The 18,707-nt window shown below is 41.0% G+C and overlaps 1 protein-coding gene across 4 annotated transcripts in view; it reads right to left on the bottom strand.

Moving 5' to 3' along the window:
- The window catches only part of LOC133351079 (ephrin type-B receptor 1-B-like), a 178,044-nt gene that overhangs the window by 37,654 nt on the left and 121,683 nt on the right, over nucleotides 1-18,707 (bottom strand). For 2 of the 4 annotated variants that reach the window (XM_061566002.1, XM_061566004.1), the window contains exons 6-9: nucleotides 10,483-10,607; nucleotides 8,750-8,912; nucleotides 8,199-8,307; nucleotides 5,353-5,417 (exon numbers count right to left, since the gene is read on the bottom strand). In XM_061566002.1, coding sequence (XP_061421986.1) covers nucleotides 5,353-5,417; nucleotides 8,199-8,307; nucleotides 8,750-8,912; nucleotides 10,483-10,607 — 462 coding nt within the window. The remainder of the gene's footprint in view (nucleotides 1-5,352; nucleotides 5,418-8,198; nucleotides 8,308-8,749; nucleotides 8,913-10,482; nucleotides 10,608-18,707) is intronic. The other 2 variants (XM_061566003.1, XM_061566006.1) reach the window with 1 other exon arrangement.

Raw genomic sequence — 18,707 nt, 5'->3', positions numbered from 1 at the left:
TAACTAGCGCCAAATAAATAATTGTCGTATTGTCGGGGAGACTTACATTATATTTTCCCAGTTTGTACGAAAAGGATGCTCTCAAAGCTATATATATATATAGTGATGGGGTTATTTTATTTATTTAGTTAGAATGTAAAAAGTATCTCTATATATAACAACATGTGTTCAAGCATAATCCAGAGCGTAAACAGAACGGTATCAATCCCTGACCAATCGGCAGCAGGAAGCAGAAGCTATTGAAAATGCCAAATCCCACGCGTGGCTCGGCAGAGTGCGGGCGGGAGTTTAAAACCCACGACTTTGCAACTAATCGGGTGACATTTCAATTTTTGTGTGCGCAAACAAAACGCCGCTCACTCTCCCCTTCGCCTTTGCACTACATCCCACGCTGCGTTTGTTGCAGGCCAACACGCAGCAGAAGCTCTACGGGTTACTGATTTTTTTTTGGGATGCCTAGTAAGAAAAAAAAACTTTACAATGTTATAAAACGTCAAAACACATTTTTTTTGGGGGGGGGGAGGGGTGGAGAGTGGGGAGTAGGGGTTGTGTCGAGTCATCAATGCGGCACGCACCTATGGTGAAGCATTTCAGTGCAAGATGGGCGCACGCAAGGCAGCGGTACTTAAAGGCAGCAGCACGGAAGGAGTATTGGATTTCACAAAGGGGCCGCGCGAGTGAAACCACAAAGGGATTTTTACTCACATTTCGGAAAGGTGGAAGCGAAAAGGGGCATGAAAAAAAAGCCGACCCATTTCTGCGTGCGCTGATGCAGCCTTCCCGGTGTTCTGATTTAAAAATGAAAAACATCTGTGTCCCCTTGTCAGTAGCTGACCATATTAATTCCGCTTGACTTTAAACATTTTTGCACCGACTGCTGCAAACTCTGTTGCGTTTTAACTCAAACCCCCCAAATGGGATCGCATTGGCTCCTTTCGCTCTGGGTGAAAATCCACGGTGGCGGTTCCTGCATTAAACCAGATAGCATTTAGATTGTTGTTCTTTTTGAAGAAACGCTTGCCAAAAGAGAAAGTTTGGGATGCTCAGATAGCAGAGGAATGGACAGCGCACACGTGGGTACGCACCGCTGGTTTTGACGGGAAGCAAATTGGGACAGCGGGGGAGCTTGCAGTGAAAGTACAGAATGCACTCGGCTATTGCCAACTAAAACACAACCCCTGTCACCTGCGAATAAATATTCATCTCCACACATGCGCTGCAAAGTGCTTAAATGCAGATTGCATATGGGAAAGAAAGAAAAAAACCATTAAACTGATAAAATCCTTACAGAAAGTCTAATCGGCATACAAGCTGTTGCCGCTTTATTTGAAGGTCTGATGCAAGCGCGCGAGAATTTTTTTTTCTTCTTCAATAATTAAAGTTGGTAAATCAAGTGTGCGGCCGATGAGGCGCAGGGAGCTCACGCGTATTGCTTGCTCATCTACCCGTGAAGGAAGGTTTTTGCCTAAATTCGCCCAGAAATTATACCATCATGCAGAAACCAGCAACAGAGGGGAGTGGCATTAGTGGAAAATCCATACTGTAAGGATGGAAAAAACGGAAGGCTAGACTTGCATCCCTCTTGAGAATCCAACAATTAGATTGTGCAGGTTTTCCAAACGAAAGGGGTTTGTGTAATACGTGCTGTTTAATTACATTGATCGTGTTTAGGCTTGCTTGTTGCTATGCTGTTTAAGTGCAAAATGTGCACAGTGCCACAACAGATGCATCGGAGGCAGGGATGGTGGGTGGGTGTGTGGAGTTTTTGGGTAAAAGGGAAAAAAAAAATTAATTGCGGCTCAACACGAGGCTGTTATCCCGTTTGTTGAACGCGTTTAAACATAAATCAGGCAGCAGATGCTGGCTCACAGCGCCCAGCAATTATGGCCACGCGTGTACTTATTCATCACAATCACAACGCGAGTGTTGGACAACGTGGACGAGGATATTCCAAAACAATTATGCGTGCATTTAAATCATTGCGTTATTAGATTTTGGGAAATTATTCCAGGAATTATGTAAGCATCATCTTGGCGAACAGAGTACCATAATATATGGCCTGTCAGTAACGTGTGCTAGGATTTAACAAATTCACAGGAGCTTGTATTATTCACGTAAAATGTCTGTTATATATACGTGTATACAGAGGGAATGTATGTTTTTGAGATAGTTATTGGATAATTTTATATTACTGATTTTAATTAGTTTATTTATCTCGAACCGATATGAATTCAAAATATGTTTACATTTATAATTTTCGGCATGGGTCTCATCAGTCACTCATTCACAGCTGTTTTATGCAAGCTTTTATAAATATATGAACTGGGTAGTTTGCCATATATATGTATATACTAAAGGGAATATATATATGATCATCAGAGATGCATAACTATGCACGGATATGATGTCATAGCCAAAAAGCTAAGCAGATGAAGTTCATATGGTGGAACCAGCTGGATGAAAAACTAAACATGTTATGCTTTCCAGAGACAAATTATTCTATGATGAGTTTCTACACGTGTTCTCTTGGATAAAACGAAAGTTTATGTTTTATTTTTTTTGCAACAAATGTAATAAAATAATACTAAATAATGTACAGGCCTTTGTCAATACATTTCCAGATGAATGCCTCCCCCCATTCCATGTCAGTTACCTGGGTTGGTTAGCCATACTTAACCACACTCATCAATGCAGGTTGGATGAAGTGAGATTCCCAGAATCAGTTCAGATACAGCTCATCACTTTAGCCCAGAATCAATCTCGGGTTTCAGGGTTCATAGTGAAGTAAACTGAACGATGCATAACCACTCCGTCTCTTGCAAGGCATCACGTTCGATAAAATGTTGACGAATCTCCCTTTTTCATTGACCCGATTGAAGGCGGCGAACAAGTTTGTGAATTCTTAGAATGCAGTGGGATGAATTAGATCCACAGGAGAAAGTTTGGGTGAAGTGACGTTGCAGGATGTGTTTATTCTTACTTTGGGATTGCTGAGCATGCGTTCCTTACAGAAAGTTGTCATTCAGGTGGTGATTAGTTTTAGTTATTTATTTAGTGAAAATGCTTAAGTAGGAAAACCGCCGTGACAGGCAATATCTCATTTTCACAGGCATCCTGGAGCAGAGAAGGCATCGCAACTCACAAAACTCACAACATCCGTCACGAACGCTGCCGTCATAATGTAATAAAAAATGCATTGCAGCAACGGGGCGATGAGATCGATTCGTGCGCAGGCACTCAGCGGATTGTCACTTCGCGGAACCGTGAGACATGCAGTGGCGGCGGGCTTGGGAAGGCCTTCATCCAACAGTTGATCAATCATGGCTGACGACGATGGTGATATCACAGCAAGAAAAAATACCGAATGTAAATGATTGAAAATTGTTAATTGGTTGAATTATTTAAATACGAATAAGATTGACATATCACCAACAGCCGCTTGGTTTAGCTGGACGATATAATAATTGTGGTGTTTCTGCATTGCAGATGTCAGCCGGTTCGAGTATTTGGCTGCAATACATTTCCACGTGATAATCCACTTAATCAAACTATCATTTGTGATAGCCTGGTCACTTCTGAAAAAGAGCTATATAGCTTAGCGGGCCTAACCTGGTAAAAAAATAATAGTTAGTTATGCAAGTCATACACTGCTCTATAAAATAAAGTGTAAAGTCCAGCAATCTCTAAAGGATTGGGATTGGCCCTTTCATTACAAATAAGAGCATCCAATCAAATCCAACGGCTACAGGAAGGAGAGTGCAAAATAATCACAATGTAATGTGCTAACACCTATATTTGTGACAGATACTGTTTGCTACGAACCACTACTACTAATAATAATACAAAAATGTTCTTCATTTTCCTCAAGCATACATCTGCCGGTGGTGATGGAGACATCAACCTCCTCTTGAGCTTAAACATTTGAGCTCCAGGCAATGTGGATCAGCAAGTATTGCGTTTGTTCTAAAAAAAAGTGATACATTTTCAAATAAGAGGAAAACTTGATTTTTAAAAAGGGAGGTGGTTAATATAAAAAAAAACGTTATTTATATTATTATTTAGTTAATTTTTATACGGCCTCAGCAATTGCTCACTGCTGGGGTAGACATGCATACTCTGCGTGGCTTTACAAATCAGGAGGTAGAATCAGAAGATTAGCTACTTTATGTAGTAACTCACTCTCCTGCAGGAGACACGTCAGTACAAGGTTTTTAGCATTTCATCTCAATGTGTTTCCTCTCAAATTAATTTTGCTAAATTAAGTTGCGGATTCTATACTTTTTTTTTTACTTGATGTCTCGTCACATAAATATGACTGCATTATCACATTAAATCTGCCCTACTTGTGAGCGCTCTCACTGAGATCTGTTAAGTCGCACTATAATTGAGTATCATGCTGTTCCTCGTCTGAATGAACATTGCAGTTAGCGCAGGCAAGTAACACAACATGATACTTAATACATTAAGTTACGAGCAGCGCTTCCATACAATGGACACAGTCTCTGCTCTTCCATATTGCATGTTTGCACTGTTTTGTACCAATTGTGAACTGTTACCAATCGCCATCTAGGACTTGATGTTCCGCTCATTAAATTTTACAAAAGTAATAAACCGGACTGGTTAGCGCACTGCGCTATTATGCAATATCCAGTGACCTGAGTTCCATTCCCAGCCGCGGTTAAAATTAGCGGTGAGCGATTTCTGAACCGTTTCTGGTCAACCACCCCCCCCCCCCTCCACACACTTCACAAAAGCACACTGACAAATGTGGTGGTGTATGTAATAAAAATAAAACATCTCACGACGTTTCGGCTACAACGCAAGCAGCCGTCTTCAAGTGAAGAATGAGACACTGCCAAGCTAGTAGTGTCTCATTCTTCACCTGAAGACGGCTGCTTGCGTTGTAGCCGAAACGTCGTGAGATGTTTTATTTTTATTATTTTATTACTTCCCTTCTACGTGACTTTACCGAAAGAACCAAGAAGATGAATCCCTGCAGTCACGAATGCTTTAAATCAAAAAATGGTGGTGTATGGTCGAATAACCCCCATGATTGACGTGGCACGGAAAGTCCTCCATCAGTGGATCGACAAAGAGCTTTCAGTTATTAACGTGATGCAGAATCTCAAAGGGTTTAGATATGGTGCAACCCACTATGCTAGTATCAGTCCTCTGCAATGGACTTATTCGTACATTTTCACCAAGCAGATAATACTGCCGTGAGAACATGTCACAGTTGAATTTTCACAATATTTTTGGTTGGAGAAATGTCATATGTAATCCATGCATTTACAACAGATGATAGGAATACAATTTCATACATGTGCGGGTTTGCGTATCAGTGCCTCTTACCATGACCACCAGTATAATGCTGAAGTTTGTCAGTGTATTCTGGATCTGCCCTTTCATATCTCCGCCTGCAATTATAAAATAACAATGACATTCATATTATTTATGCATGTATTCACACAAGCGTCATTGCAGTCTAAATACCACCTTTCAGAAGAGTCCTGCAACGGCATGTTTATTATATTCCAAGTTTCATCACAAAATATGAAATATTTACGATACACTTTAACTGGGAGAGACTGCAATTTTAAAATAATCTACTTAAGCAATATCAAACAATTCATCTGCATTTACTATCACGAGACAAGTCGCTGGACTGTACTCAAAAACTAATATTGCAAATGTGGATGTATAAAGTGTCTAAATGTGGCTGCATCTCAGGATGATGGGCATGACAGCCATTCAGTGCAGACGCATTTTCACAGCTCCATAACCAACATTGACATCATCACATCTAAAAACAATAGCGTCGTGATTGCTGCATTGGCAGTGGTGCAAAAAACATGAATTAACAAATAAAATCAACACATCCTTCAATAAAACTGCTATTAAATGCAAATCATATAAACGTGACTTTTGGGGCAAATGTCCCTTCTTCAGAGCAGAGAGATGGACGTTAAAGGGCTGTCTGTCTTACACAAGCATCACACTGCTGCCTATATGCAGAGGGCCCTTCCTGATGTCTGTTTCTGCTTGTAGCTTCGCAATGGGAAGGTTTTGAGCTGTGTGTCCCACTCATTCACAGATGGAAGCATTTTCACCCCTGACTTTAAAGTAATTCCTTTACTGTTGAGGCCAACATTCTCTAGTGAAACCAAGAGTGTCTTATCCTCGAATCTATCCCCCACGTCTCCTCCATAATCTCCGTTTCTTCCACACGCTCATTTTTCTTTGTGTGCTTCTTGAGTCATTTCCACAATTTGACTCATATTTCGTTTTTCCCTTTCATCGTTTTGGCTTCGTGCACAGTTATTTTTTCCATCATAGAAGTCTTCACCTTATCTTTTAATTGGCTTTTATAAAAACACAGTCTACTACATGGCACTCTCGACATTCATGCTCGCAGCATCTTGTCAAACACTTCTAATCGGCTCCCCACCACGCGATGCAGATGCTACTCCTGAAAACTCTGCTCTCACTGAACTCCTGTGCTTGTATTCCATCGTTAACTGCAACGTTTCCCATGACACAATTGCTACGTGATTCCTGTTGACGAGTAGCTTTCTTTCCTTCTTCGAAAGAGTGTCGGCATTTAAACGCAATTCTCCCAGCAAAAACAATGCTGTGGGTGACCATGCCGTCACGAGCATCTGGGCTAAAGCGAACAAAGAATCACTCTATTGTTGTCCTTCCCCCACACCTCCGATTAGAATGGTTGGCGACATAGGGTGCCAAGTTCAACATACGTGCATACATGCTATTGTGCTGCTACCAGCATTCCTTCCCACAGGAGATAATCTCGTTGCGTCAAAAATGTCACGTGGCTTGCCGTATATCTTTGCCATCTCTTCTATGCCATCGTGGAAACGTGCCCTTAGCTCCCGAGTGACTCTTAACCGCACTGCGAGAGAGCATTGTGCTCGAGATACGCAGGTAAGTCCTCTTCATCCCACCGTGCAGAGTTTTGTTGCAATTTCATACTGCCTCATAAATTATCCCCCACTTTACAACTGCTGCATGCATTGTCAGTGTGACTCTGAAAGCTCTCTATATCGCCATTCCTGCGCTCATGAATCCGGTCGCACAACTTAAAACGCTCTCAAAAACTACTCGAGTGTTTTTTTTTTTCGGAGGGATTATTTATGCCTTTGATCAACAGCTCTCCTCAAGGGCTTCACCTTGGCCACATTGCTGCCTACCAATGATGTATCTGCTGTTATTCAGAGCTGGATAACATTAATGTCAAGATTACACTTGTTATTATTACATTGTTTGCAGCATAGCTGTGAAGAAAGGTGTTGTTAACTGTCCCTTTTCAGAAGTATCCACATAGGAACCTGGATAAACATTAATATGTGCAGACCTCAAGACAGTTTGTATAAATATTGACATCATCCAAACACGCGGTGACATTTTTGCGTCTTTAACCAGTTAATTAAAAGGTTTGACAAGCACCAAACCACATTCTCTTGAGATGAGAAGCTGAGTCTGTGGTATGATTTGTGGCTATTTGCCAAGTAACCTTTAAAAATATAATGATATTAATGACCTTTATTTACCCAGGAAAGCCTCAGTCTCTGAACACTCTTTTACAGACGAGCGTTTTGCATGTGGGAAGAAACTAGAGAATCTGGACAAAACAAATAAAATTAGGGATAACTGCCAAAGCTCAGCACAGATAGATCCAAGTTTCCAATGCTGTATTTGCATTTCCTGGCCACCCTATGATCATTGGTGCCCTGGCTGAGACTATACAACCTTGTGTGACACGTGAGTTTGTATTTTAATCACGTTCAGGGGAATCCATTCAAACATAATGCATTAAAATAATCGGGAGATATTACAGAGAAACCAACATTTTAATTAAATGCCTCTTCACGTCTCCCAAAAATCACAATACACTTATTAAAGATTTTAAAACCCCTGCTGATACAATTGTTCCAACAGAGGCAGTCTTATTTTATTACAACATTCAACGCTGCGTAAGCTTGAGACCATTGCGGAAACGACGAGAGTCGTTAGAAATCGGTGCAGCGTCCATATATGCATCACCCTGAATGTAATCCTGAGCATGTGGTTGGTACTCGGGAATCGTCTATGGCACGAGGGACAGCATTGGGACTCACAAGCCTACAAACTGCATGAGCAGGACAAGGATTCTTGGGAGGCTTATAGTGAGAGAAACGCACCTGCTGCAAACGATGATGATGACGGCGATGACCACAATGAAGACGATCCCAGCCGCGGCTGAGCCGGCGATCAGCGGGATCTGCTCTCGTATCATGTTTTCCCTGTCTTCTATGAAACACAAAGCGGCGCGCTCATTTAGGCTTGGGGGTGGGTGGGGGGGGGGGGGCGGTGGGGGGTTTGGGGGTTACCAATCGCTCGTTGTGCCGGCAGCACAGCGAAAGATCCACGCAGAATCCAAAACAGAACGCGTTCGCCAAAAAAAACAATGCGACGTCTCGCTCGCCAATGTTTTTCCAACGCAGCCCCACGAATAATTAAAATTCCGCCAGTATCATCTGCTGCTGGGAGCACGCGTGTCCCACCGGCGCTTGACAAAAGTTCACTCGCTCTTACGCGGCTTCATGCAAACGAAGACGATAATTGTAAACAGTCTGGAGCGGCGCGCGCACTCCAAGAGCCGCTGCGAGCGCCGCTCCGGGCCGCGTGCACGAGAGATTTGCGCGAGCGGGGGGGGTGTTGGTGGTGGGGGGGGGACACATGCGATCTGTACCTGAGGTGAGCGTCTGGAACAGCATCTTGCCACCGTACTTGCCGAAACCGGCCTCCGTGCGAGCGCGCACTTGGAACATGTATATGGTGCCGGGCTTCAAGCCGTCCACCACCGCCGTGTTTGTCTGGCTCTTCACGGTGGACGAGTTGTGATAGTCCTGATTCTGCGGAAGACATTGTCGTTTCGAACGCTCGTTCATTGGCCGATAACACCTCCACGTACAGAGAGATAAATTATGATGTTGTGGTGCTGCTGCTGCTGCGTTGGCAGCGGTGCATACCCGACACCACCGCCTAAAGAGAATAACGTACACATTTAATCGGCAATGTTTCAGGATATGGGCCTTCTTCACAGCACGTTAATATTTAGAGGATAGCAGAGCCTATGCGTTGAGATGTACTCTCTCCTCAAGAGCGAGGGAGTACTCTCATGGCGCGTTGCTCGTTCGAATAATAACTGTTGATCAGCCACCGAATGTTTTATTTTTTGTTTCTATTTTGCATGGAATAAGCTAGCATACTCAAGTAAAGATAAGTATCATTAATGCTACTCATCAATTTGTCAATCAACTGCTGGATGATCGCCTCTCCATGCTGTGTCAGCCACGGGGGGGTTGTTTGACCATTCTCCACCATGCCGACCTATGAGGTTGGTCCAGGCAGCACTTCCCAGTGATGTCTACCGGGGCCGAAGAAACTACGATCTCAAGCTGCCTGGTTAAACGACCACCGAGCCATCATGAATCCACTCCGAGAATCAATTTATTATTGACTATTTTTATGATTTGGACATTTACCATGATTCGTGTTACTTTTTGTTTCTGTGTTGTTCAATGCGCTTGCTAATTATACAGCACTAAAACTTCATTCTTCGAACTATTTTCGCTTCATTGAACAATAATCTTTTCCCTGGTCGTTTACATTAACATTTGTATTCCTCTATGTTTCAATTAGAAATGCTTGTCTAAGTGGGCTATTACCTTGTTTGAAAAAAAGTTTAAACGCATTGACGGAGGGAAATTCAATTCGAATAAGTTTTAAGAAATTACTTTGGTAAGACGCATGCGTACACATGCCAATCTAACTTAGAGTTACATATGCAGTTAATAAAGGAAATGAAATGGTAAGATTACATGTTTTCTGAATTAAACTCTGAATTATCTTGCCAAGGACCGATCTGTTAAAACTACATCGCAGTTAGCAACATTTTTCAAGTTGCTTTACAAACACTGCTTTGCTATGATTACATATTTTAATGGGTTTATGATTGCAGCATATATTCTCTATTAATCATCCTTTAACCCCATTCATAACCTCAACCTGCTAATCCTCTCATATAAATCACAAGCAAGTTAAAATCCGGCCATTAATAAGGCGTTTGAGAACGCCAGTAATTCGGTGTAATAGCAAGACGGATGTTGCTCTTGTTACTTGCTCTGTGTTTACAATATGTATAAACACGGTGACAGCGAATCACAGAGACACACACCTCGCCCGAAGATAAAGATCCCTCGCGTAGCCAGATAGACTGTCACGGGGCACGTACGTGAATACGTTCACAGTTTTCGGCTAGATGCTCAGTTCCTGCATAAGTTTGTCGGAAAACGTGTCGGGAAGCCCACACGGCACAACCTCGAAAAGCAACGCAGCGGTCTCAACTTCACCTTCACCGGAGGCTCGTTCTTGTTCCGCAACTTTCCCAGGACTAAATGGACCAAAGGGGACTTTGCTCACCTTTTCACCGTAGCGCAGCTCGTAGTCCAAGATGATGCCGTTGGGCTGATCGGGCTGAGGCCACGACAGCTTGATGGAGCTCATCGTGGAGCTCACGTGGTGCATTATGGGAACCTGTGAGGGGGCTGTGGTGGGAAACACGAAAGTAATAACAGCAACACTTTTTAGCTGCAGCTCACAATCCAAGCATTTGTATAGAATTACAGGTGTAGCAGCGTGGCCATTTTCAACTTTTTCCTCTCACTGACGTTGAAAACAATTCTCAGCTCTTATATTCGTCAAAATACTATTTATTTGTCCATAACGGCAGGGTGAGAGGGGTAGGAGTGGTGGCACAGCGATTGGCACACTGGGCAATTAATCCAGCGACTTGATATCCATTCCGAGTGGCGAGTGATATCATCACCAGTACGGGTCCAAACCCAACCCGCAATGTACAGCATGGTGAAGTATGGTTAAAGTAGTGTGGTTAAACAACGCTCCTGACTGCTATGGCATGGCGGAGGGAGGGAGGGAGGGGCGGCAGTGAGCCGTCGTCTAGCAGTGAATTTACGAATGGCTCAAAATTAGTCGTCGTTTTTTGTCTGTGGCTGACGAATAACAAGGTGGGACAAAATATGCAGGAGAGGGCTCGTTACCCAGACAGCCACTGGGTATTCAGAGTGTGAAAATGACAAAGAGGATGATCCAAAGAAATCCGAGGTAAGAGTAGACCTTGGAAGTCAGGTGTCAGCTTGACAACCAGCACAACACCAACACCAGCTCCAGGATCTCGTGAAAGGCAGCAATGACAAGGTGGGGTTTGCCATCGATGAGATGGGAAATGACCTTCCATTGACCTTGAGCTCGACAAGGGTTGAAGCGTGAACGAGTGTAATAATATCAGCGATACCAATCGGGCTATGAGAGCATAAACATTAATATCTACATCTATTTTCGTGATTAACGTGGCTGATGTATGAGTTTGGAAAGAGGGAAAGAAATGTAAAGACACCACGGTGAGTGTTTACTTATTAATGGTAACGGTTAAGAATTCTAAATCATTAGACAATTTAATCAGTGCACACCATTTCCTTAACGTGCTGACACGCACACATTGATTGATTATCATGGTGAACGGCGATTGTTGTTGATGGTTGATTGATGATGATTAATGGCAAATGCAATGCCAGCAATGGTAGTTTAATTATTACCTATTTAATTATTTATATCCTGCTTGTTTACCGGATATTATTTGTGTCATAATTGATTTAGCTCTTTAAATTATTCAGCAAAAAAATTGTTAAAATGTATCAAGTAAAAAAACACTATTCCATAAAAACAAAACTAACAATATTCATAGCGGGTAATGATTTTGACCATTAATTAAACATTCTATACAGTAGCACCCGTTTGTCACTACGCCCTAGTTTTTTTTAATTAGGCCAAGTACTTTATTTAGCGCTTTAAACATGAAAGGGAAAAAAATATTTGATTGAAAATATATTGAACAAGGAATTATTATTCAAGGATATAACAGTTTCTACTTTAGACATCAAGAACGTTTTCGTAATTATTCTTTATGTAATTGTTACGAAAAATGTTCCTCTAGTGTCTCCGTTTGGAGTTCACAAATGTTTATGACTGCCGCAGGTCTGCTGGCACATTGGCCTAAAGCTGTGAATTACAGTTGTTATTTTCTAACCCGGGTAAATAATAAATGATCAAAAAAAGAGAAATACCGACACTTTAACTCGACTGACATATGGTGTGATTTAAGGTTCGACTTGGATTTGGTACTAATCCTTTCAAACATCAAAAGGGAAATGAAAAAAAAGAGACAAAGAGAGGTGCTTATTTGAAGTGTTTCATGCGCAGATGTATGTCATTTTTAATTAAAATCAAGATGCGATTTCAATATCGCTGTGTAATTCCCTCACATTTAGTTTCCAAACATTGGCACATGTTTGGTCATTATTATCATTGCAATTTTCGAAACTTGGCAGTGAATATAAAAGACACGATTTAATTACTGTATCTGTTGCCATTTCTATATAAATTCATATTTTTTAAACGTAACATCTGTGTGCTCAACCAAAATAATTCACTCCTTTAACCTACCTGAAAACATATACCAACTGATTTACTTTTCAACCAAGTGTGACCACTTATTTACAAAAGCCCAATTTGAGATTTGTAAAAGCAGCTTGGAGTGGTGGTCCCTGATGTGTGTGGTCTTTCTGCTCGCACTATCCGGTTCCTACAAAATGTCACGTGTTCATTCGTTCATAGGATTGGTTAGACTTTCCAATGCAGGGCCCTCCTAAAAAAAAGGCTTGAAACAGTCAGACTTTCCTGGATAAATAAATGACATTATTATAACATTACAGACCCCACGTTTCCATGAATTTACACCCCCCACATGGATTTCAAATGCAACGAAATTCATTGGAAGTTATGTCATTATTGACTGTATGTATGTATGCATGTATGTTAGAATTCTTTCACGCCGTACGTAGCTAACTGTGCTGATTATCGGAGGTACAGAGGAAGGACAACAAACTAAACACAAAACGCGGTTCTAAATTAATTAGTTTTCATTTCTTTAAAAGGTAATATCATTGTATGATACCTATCTTAAGATTACACGAATTCATACACGATATACCTATACAGCTGTACTCATTATTATAATATGCAATGATAATTCCTGCATTGGGAATGCAATGTAACAGTTAATAACGAATATATCCTAGAAAAGATTGAAAAATATTATGAAAATTGCGATGGAATATTTTAAATATTAGTGGTTCATTGGTGGCTCGATAGGCCTTGTAAAATATACCATACATTAAATCTTGACTTAAAGCTTTCGTGACTGCAGGAATTCATATTCTTTGGGTCTTTCGGTAAAGCCACATAAATAATGTTATTATTTTGATTATTTTTTCAACCTCCGTGGCTTTACCGAACGACCCAAAGAATGCTATACATTCATACTATCAACACATGTTTTGCTTATATACACTTATATACATTAATATGTATATATTTCACTGGCAGATGTTTTCCTTAATTTAATAAGTGGAAACAGACATTAAAATGAAGGAAAACAAAAATATTGTGCTGCTCACACAATTCCAAAAACACAAAACACGTGCATGATGTAATTCAACCAGATAGCCCCAGACCAGAAAACATTGTTTGTCGATGATAAAACGTGGATGTGTACATGACTTTCACACTATTCTCATTGTCCTTTCATAAATAATTTAGTCAATGTAGGTAAGCAACGCAATTTAAAACTTATCTCGCTGTGTTTTTCCCCCATGTCGAGATGAAATGTGATGTTTTATATACAACGTGCACACACACAGATATAATTTATAGTCAAAAAACACCTAGAATTATAATTATTTAAATTTGCAATTGCATTTTCATGAGACCGCAATGTTCAGTTGACGTGTGATTACTTATCTGTAGCCCTGTGAATTCAAACAGCCCGAGAATGTGTAACTGGCACATTTTTTTTACAAACTCAAAAGTTCACCTTGGCTTGTGTTCTTTTCTTAAATTATTCCCCTCACTCGCTGTGGGGGTTATCGGTGACAATGTGACTGAGAGACGTAGGCTACTGGGGCATTACTGCAATCTCCAATAAAGTTTTCTTGTTCAGAGTAAAGAAAAAAGTATTGTTGGGTCAACAAAGATTTTAAATTTCAACTTTGGGTGCATTTAAAATATTTCCGATAATATATATCCTTTACTTTGAATCGTATTTTTTGCATCGCATAATAGTGGACAAATATTTTTTTTTATTTCACATCAGCATTGGAAAATAGGTGTTTAGGCTGGTTTAATTGCTTGCGGCATTCCCAATTAAATATTAAACATCGTGATTTTAGTTTCAGGCGTAGGTGACATTTTTGGTAGTTCAAAGGATTAATAAATTTCACATCTAATACACTGTGAAACTTGCCAGAGAAGTGGCTACTTGATACACGGTGGGTGGAAAATATTGTTCAAAATACGAATGCTTAGATCTGTCTCAATCAATGAAAAGCAATTTACTTGGCAAGGAAAGGCTATGCTTTAGAATTCCTGTCCCTAGAGCTAGATATAGTTTAAAGAGGCATTGCAATAGAAGTCGAACAGCATCACATACTTTTGTATTTATATAGGTCCCTTTTACGAAGCAGTTTGCAAGATGAAATTGCATTTGCTTTCAGCAACAACAAAACAATTTCACAATTGTGAAAAGTTAAAAAAATTAAGTAGCAAACAATTTAATTCATTAGCATGCATGTGTGTTCATTTTCCTGAATCTTGAACAATCCTGGATGTCTCAGGTGGTTAATTCCATGTCAGAGCTCTAAAGCCAGCAACTTTGAGGCTCATCAGTTTAAGTCAGGGTAGGCACCTTTGATTGAACTGTGGTGTTCCAAGTATAGCGACCATCAGCGACGGCACAATGGACCCAAACTCCACTTTCGCCCATTCTAGCTCTGAGATTTAAAATAGGTTATAAATGATGTACGACATTTTGAGGATGTGAAAAAGGTATTATTACCCCGAGTGTGTGAATAGAGAGGCCCGATTGAAGCAACCACTTATATGGTTGTCTGATGCCACCTTCGAAGGATTGTGCTCTGACACAGGGTGGTACACTGATAGTTTACAAAGATTCTGAATGGAAATGAATTCCTCTCGTAATTTAACTGGGACAAAAGTGTGACGATAAATACAATAAGATGCTGTTTTTACCAAGCTGCACCTTTAGCTGGAAGGCAGGGTCACCCATTTCAATTTGGTTTCTCACATGCAGCTTGTTCCTTGGCTTTTCAGATTCTATTACTCTTTAAAGATCATAAAAGCACTCGCGTTGTGACGCATTGTAGAGACAACACTGAAGTAAAAGGCCAGATATAAACACGTGACCTTGAAAGAAACCTCGACAATGTTGAAATGTTTTAAATATTTTCACAACGCATGCATAACATCTGAAATGATAGGGAACAAATACACTTTTTTCATAACATATTTGTGCAATTGCTGTTTTTCTATATTTTAAATGTATCAGTAAAAAACAGATCATGAAAAACGATCACCAACTAATTCAAAGCTCATCACCACCTCTGTTCTTGCTGTGCAGTACACACATTCATTAACATTTCAAACCTGCATTTAGACAACACTTGTCCTTTGCAGCTTGGATGTCAAAGCACCACAAGCACGGGTGTCTTCTAAATAACATTGTAATACAATGACGGTCATCATTTAAATGAAAAGCATAAATAAGGCACTATAGATCGATTCGTGACGAGGCGTCCTTTACGGAGCATGATTGTGGGGTTGACGATGGATAATGCGAAAGGGGGATGGAGGGATCCCCTGTAAGCTCAGCGCAAAGATCCAACCAAAGCCCTCCGTTTTTGTGTGGCTCCGATAAGCGAGGGATTACTGGGGATTGCTGCCAGAGGGCAGACACGGTGGGGCTTTTTGGACACACGTGTGGCTGGAAACACTGGAAACACACCGGCAGACCACACCATGACTGCGATTCCACTGCAACTCAGAAATAGGACGGAGCTTGAACAAGGACATTATTAATTGAATCTATTTTATATTTGCAAATGTTTACGCCCATTTCTGTTTTGTTCGTGACACTATTGCAACAAGTCACATACAGGTGAAGACAACCTGACCCATTGTATTCTTTAAAAAATGTGGCTTGGTTTATGATTATAACAGCTGGCCATGTCTGAAACAATGAGCAGGGTTTGACATTCTACCTTCTATTAGTAAATCGGCCATGGAAAAACTTGGTACCACCTAAGGTAGCTAAATATGATGAGTTCAGATTCATTAACACAGCTAACGAGAGCGAATTGTTGATGGCACACTCATTTCACGTGGTTACTACATTATTCACTGTTGTTGGAACCGCTGAAGTCATGCCACGTTAGGTGGTACTGATAAGTAAAATATCTGGTATGGGCTCATGGACGATATTTGTACACAATTACAACAGCAACATAATGAAACCAGCCTCAGTTCATAAAGATAAGACATTACGAGAAATAATTGCCATTTGAAAAAAAATGCACCACAAGGTGAATTTCGGATGACAGACATCAACCTAAAGCAAACAGTTCTCTCTCAAAGGTTGGCGGTCTAACCTTGAAAATTCTCATTTCCCAGCCCAGCAAATCTACCGGCAGTCCGTTTCCACCCCACCTTTAATTTACCAGCTTTGCTCAGGTTTCCAATCGCTTTTCTAATTCTAGAACCCCATTACACTCAGCCAGGGCTCAGGCCCATTCGATGCGCGTGGGACAACTTGGACAGGGGGTTTGAGGGGTCAGATGTGTTTCCCCGGAAACCGAAAGGGGGTCAGAGTTCCCAGCCAATCTCACAGGCCACCTACGGACTAATGTTGTGCCAGCTATGGCTGCTATGAAAGTGCTACTGGAGCCTCCTAAACACACCCCACAGACGCATTGGTCACACTGGATGTAACAGTGTAGCTCAACATCGTGGCGTATCTCTTGGACATTTTTCGTGGCCAAATACTCTAAAATGCATGTTTATAGATGTGGAGGGAAAAGCCGGAGGACTCGGAGAAAAATCCAAGCGACCACCACAGGGAGAGAGGCACGCAAACTCCAAATAGGTAGATAACATTTGGCTGGAATTCCACCATCAGTATCAACTATCGGCTATCATCCCCTCTAGCGATGTGTCATGCCTAAGCCCACTTATTCACTTGTCTAATCAGTCAATGTAAGGTCTCTAATTAACATTTTGTCTCCAATCCTCTCTGTACTACTTTCCATACATTTCAATGGCCTTGCTTCAGATCCAGGTGCCATAACACGTAATGTGCACTGCCTAAAAATTTTCTTTTGTAGGTGCATTGGTATTTGCATTTCATTATACTTTTAAAAAGGTACTCCAACCTGTTCTCACGCATCTCTTTATTTCATCATTTAAATCCAAGACAGTTTTAATAATTGCCCTAGGTGTATATGTATGTATACTCCCCGATGTATTTTCAGTTTTACCCCTCCAAAAATATCTTCATTTTATTTCGTGAACTTGTTTGAAGGGACTTATGCAGCTCACCGTGGTTAATTTCCATTGGATTTAAAATAAGCGATAGCAGATGTAGCGAACACAAGGCATATCAACATGTTGCATACCCAAAATAATCATAACACGCTCATGGACACATTATGAACTATGATATCTTTAAGACAAAAAGTGATATCTCAATGCATGAAGTTATCCACGTGTAAATCTATCCATTCAGTGACCTATCTGCTACAGAGGTTATTTCAACCTATGCAGCAGAAGTGACAGTGGTTTTGACGATTGCTAACATGCTTTCATCAACTCAAGTGATGAAAATTATGGCGGAGAGGTGTGAAAAACATGTTGAGCTCGGATTTAAAATAAATAATGCTCCCTCATAATGAAGGTAAACGTTGCATTATTATTATTTTGAACTGTCTCTAATTAATATGGGTCACATGTTGAATTGCCTGCCAGTGTTAGGATTTTTACACGCTCTATGACGTGTATTTTAATTTCACTTTACAGCCGTGTAAAGTGCCGTATGTAATGCTGCATTTATGTCAGCTGAGGGATGCTGCCACCGTAGTGTAACGGTTAGCACACCTGACTTTGCAGCGCAGAGGTGGCCGGTTCGAACCTAGCTCCCAGCGCAGATGACACAATCGTGTAACTTTATGACAAACACTCCTCTCCTTCCCCTCTCTCGGTCCAGCAGGACAAATGAGTACGGCAGGTTGGGTGTGGTGGGGAAAAGTGTTGCGGGTACTTCCCAGCTCTTCCAAGATGCCTGATCAGCATGGAAGAGCAGGCCAAAAAAACCCTCTGGAAGGGCTCAATAGAGCTCCCTTTAGTGGAGGCCCTTCCACCACCAGTGGCTTGAGTAAGTTATTGCAGGGCTGCACCTGTACCTGTTTACCATTGGTTGTCGATGCATTCTACGATACAACGAGATAAAACTCGAGCAGCGCTATATGAATGACACGAAATTAATGATGCTGGTCATCTCTGACTTTTTGTGTTCTTGTAAATGTAACATGTGTAAATATCTAACACACAAAGTTAGAAACATTCACCAGAGTTAGCGACAATTGAATTATTTCCCATCAAGCTGTAAAGTATGTGTGTGTCAATGCAATTAATTAATAAGTAGGCTTTTCTGTTTTCCGATT

Source organism: Lethenteron reissneri, chromosome 36, assembly GCF_015708825.2.
Source record: "Lethenteron reissneri isolate LAM-NWPU_2019-01 chromosome 36, ASM1570882v1, whole genome shotgun sequence".
Lineage (NCBI taxonomy): Eukaryota > Metazoa > Chordata > Hyperoartia > Petromyzontiformes > Petromyzontidae > Lethenteron > Lethenteron reissneri.
Note: the sequence above shows the minus strand (reverse complement) of the source record. Positions and strands in the feature narration are given on the sequence as shown.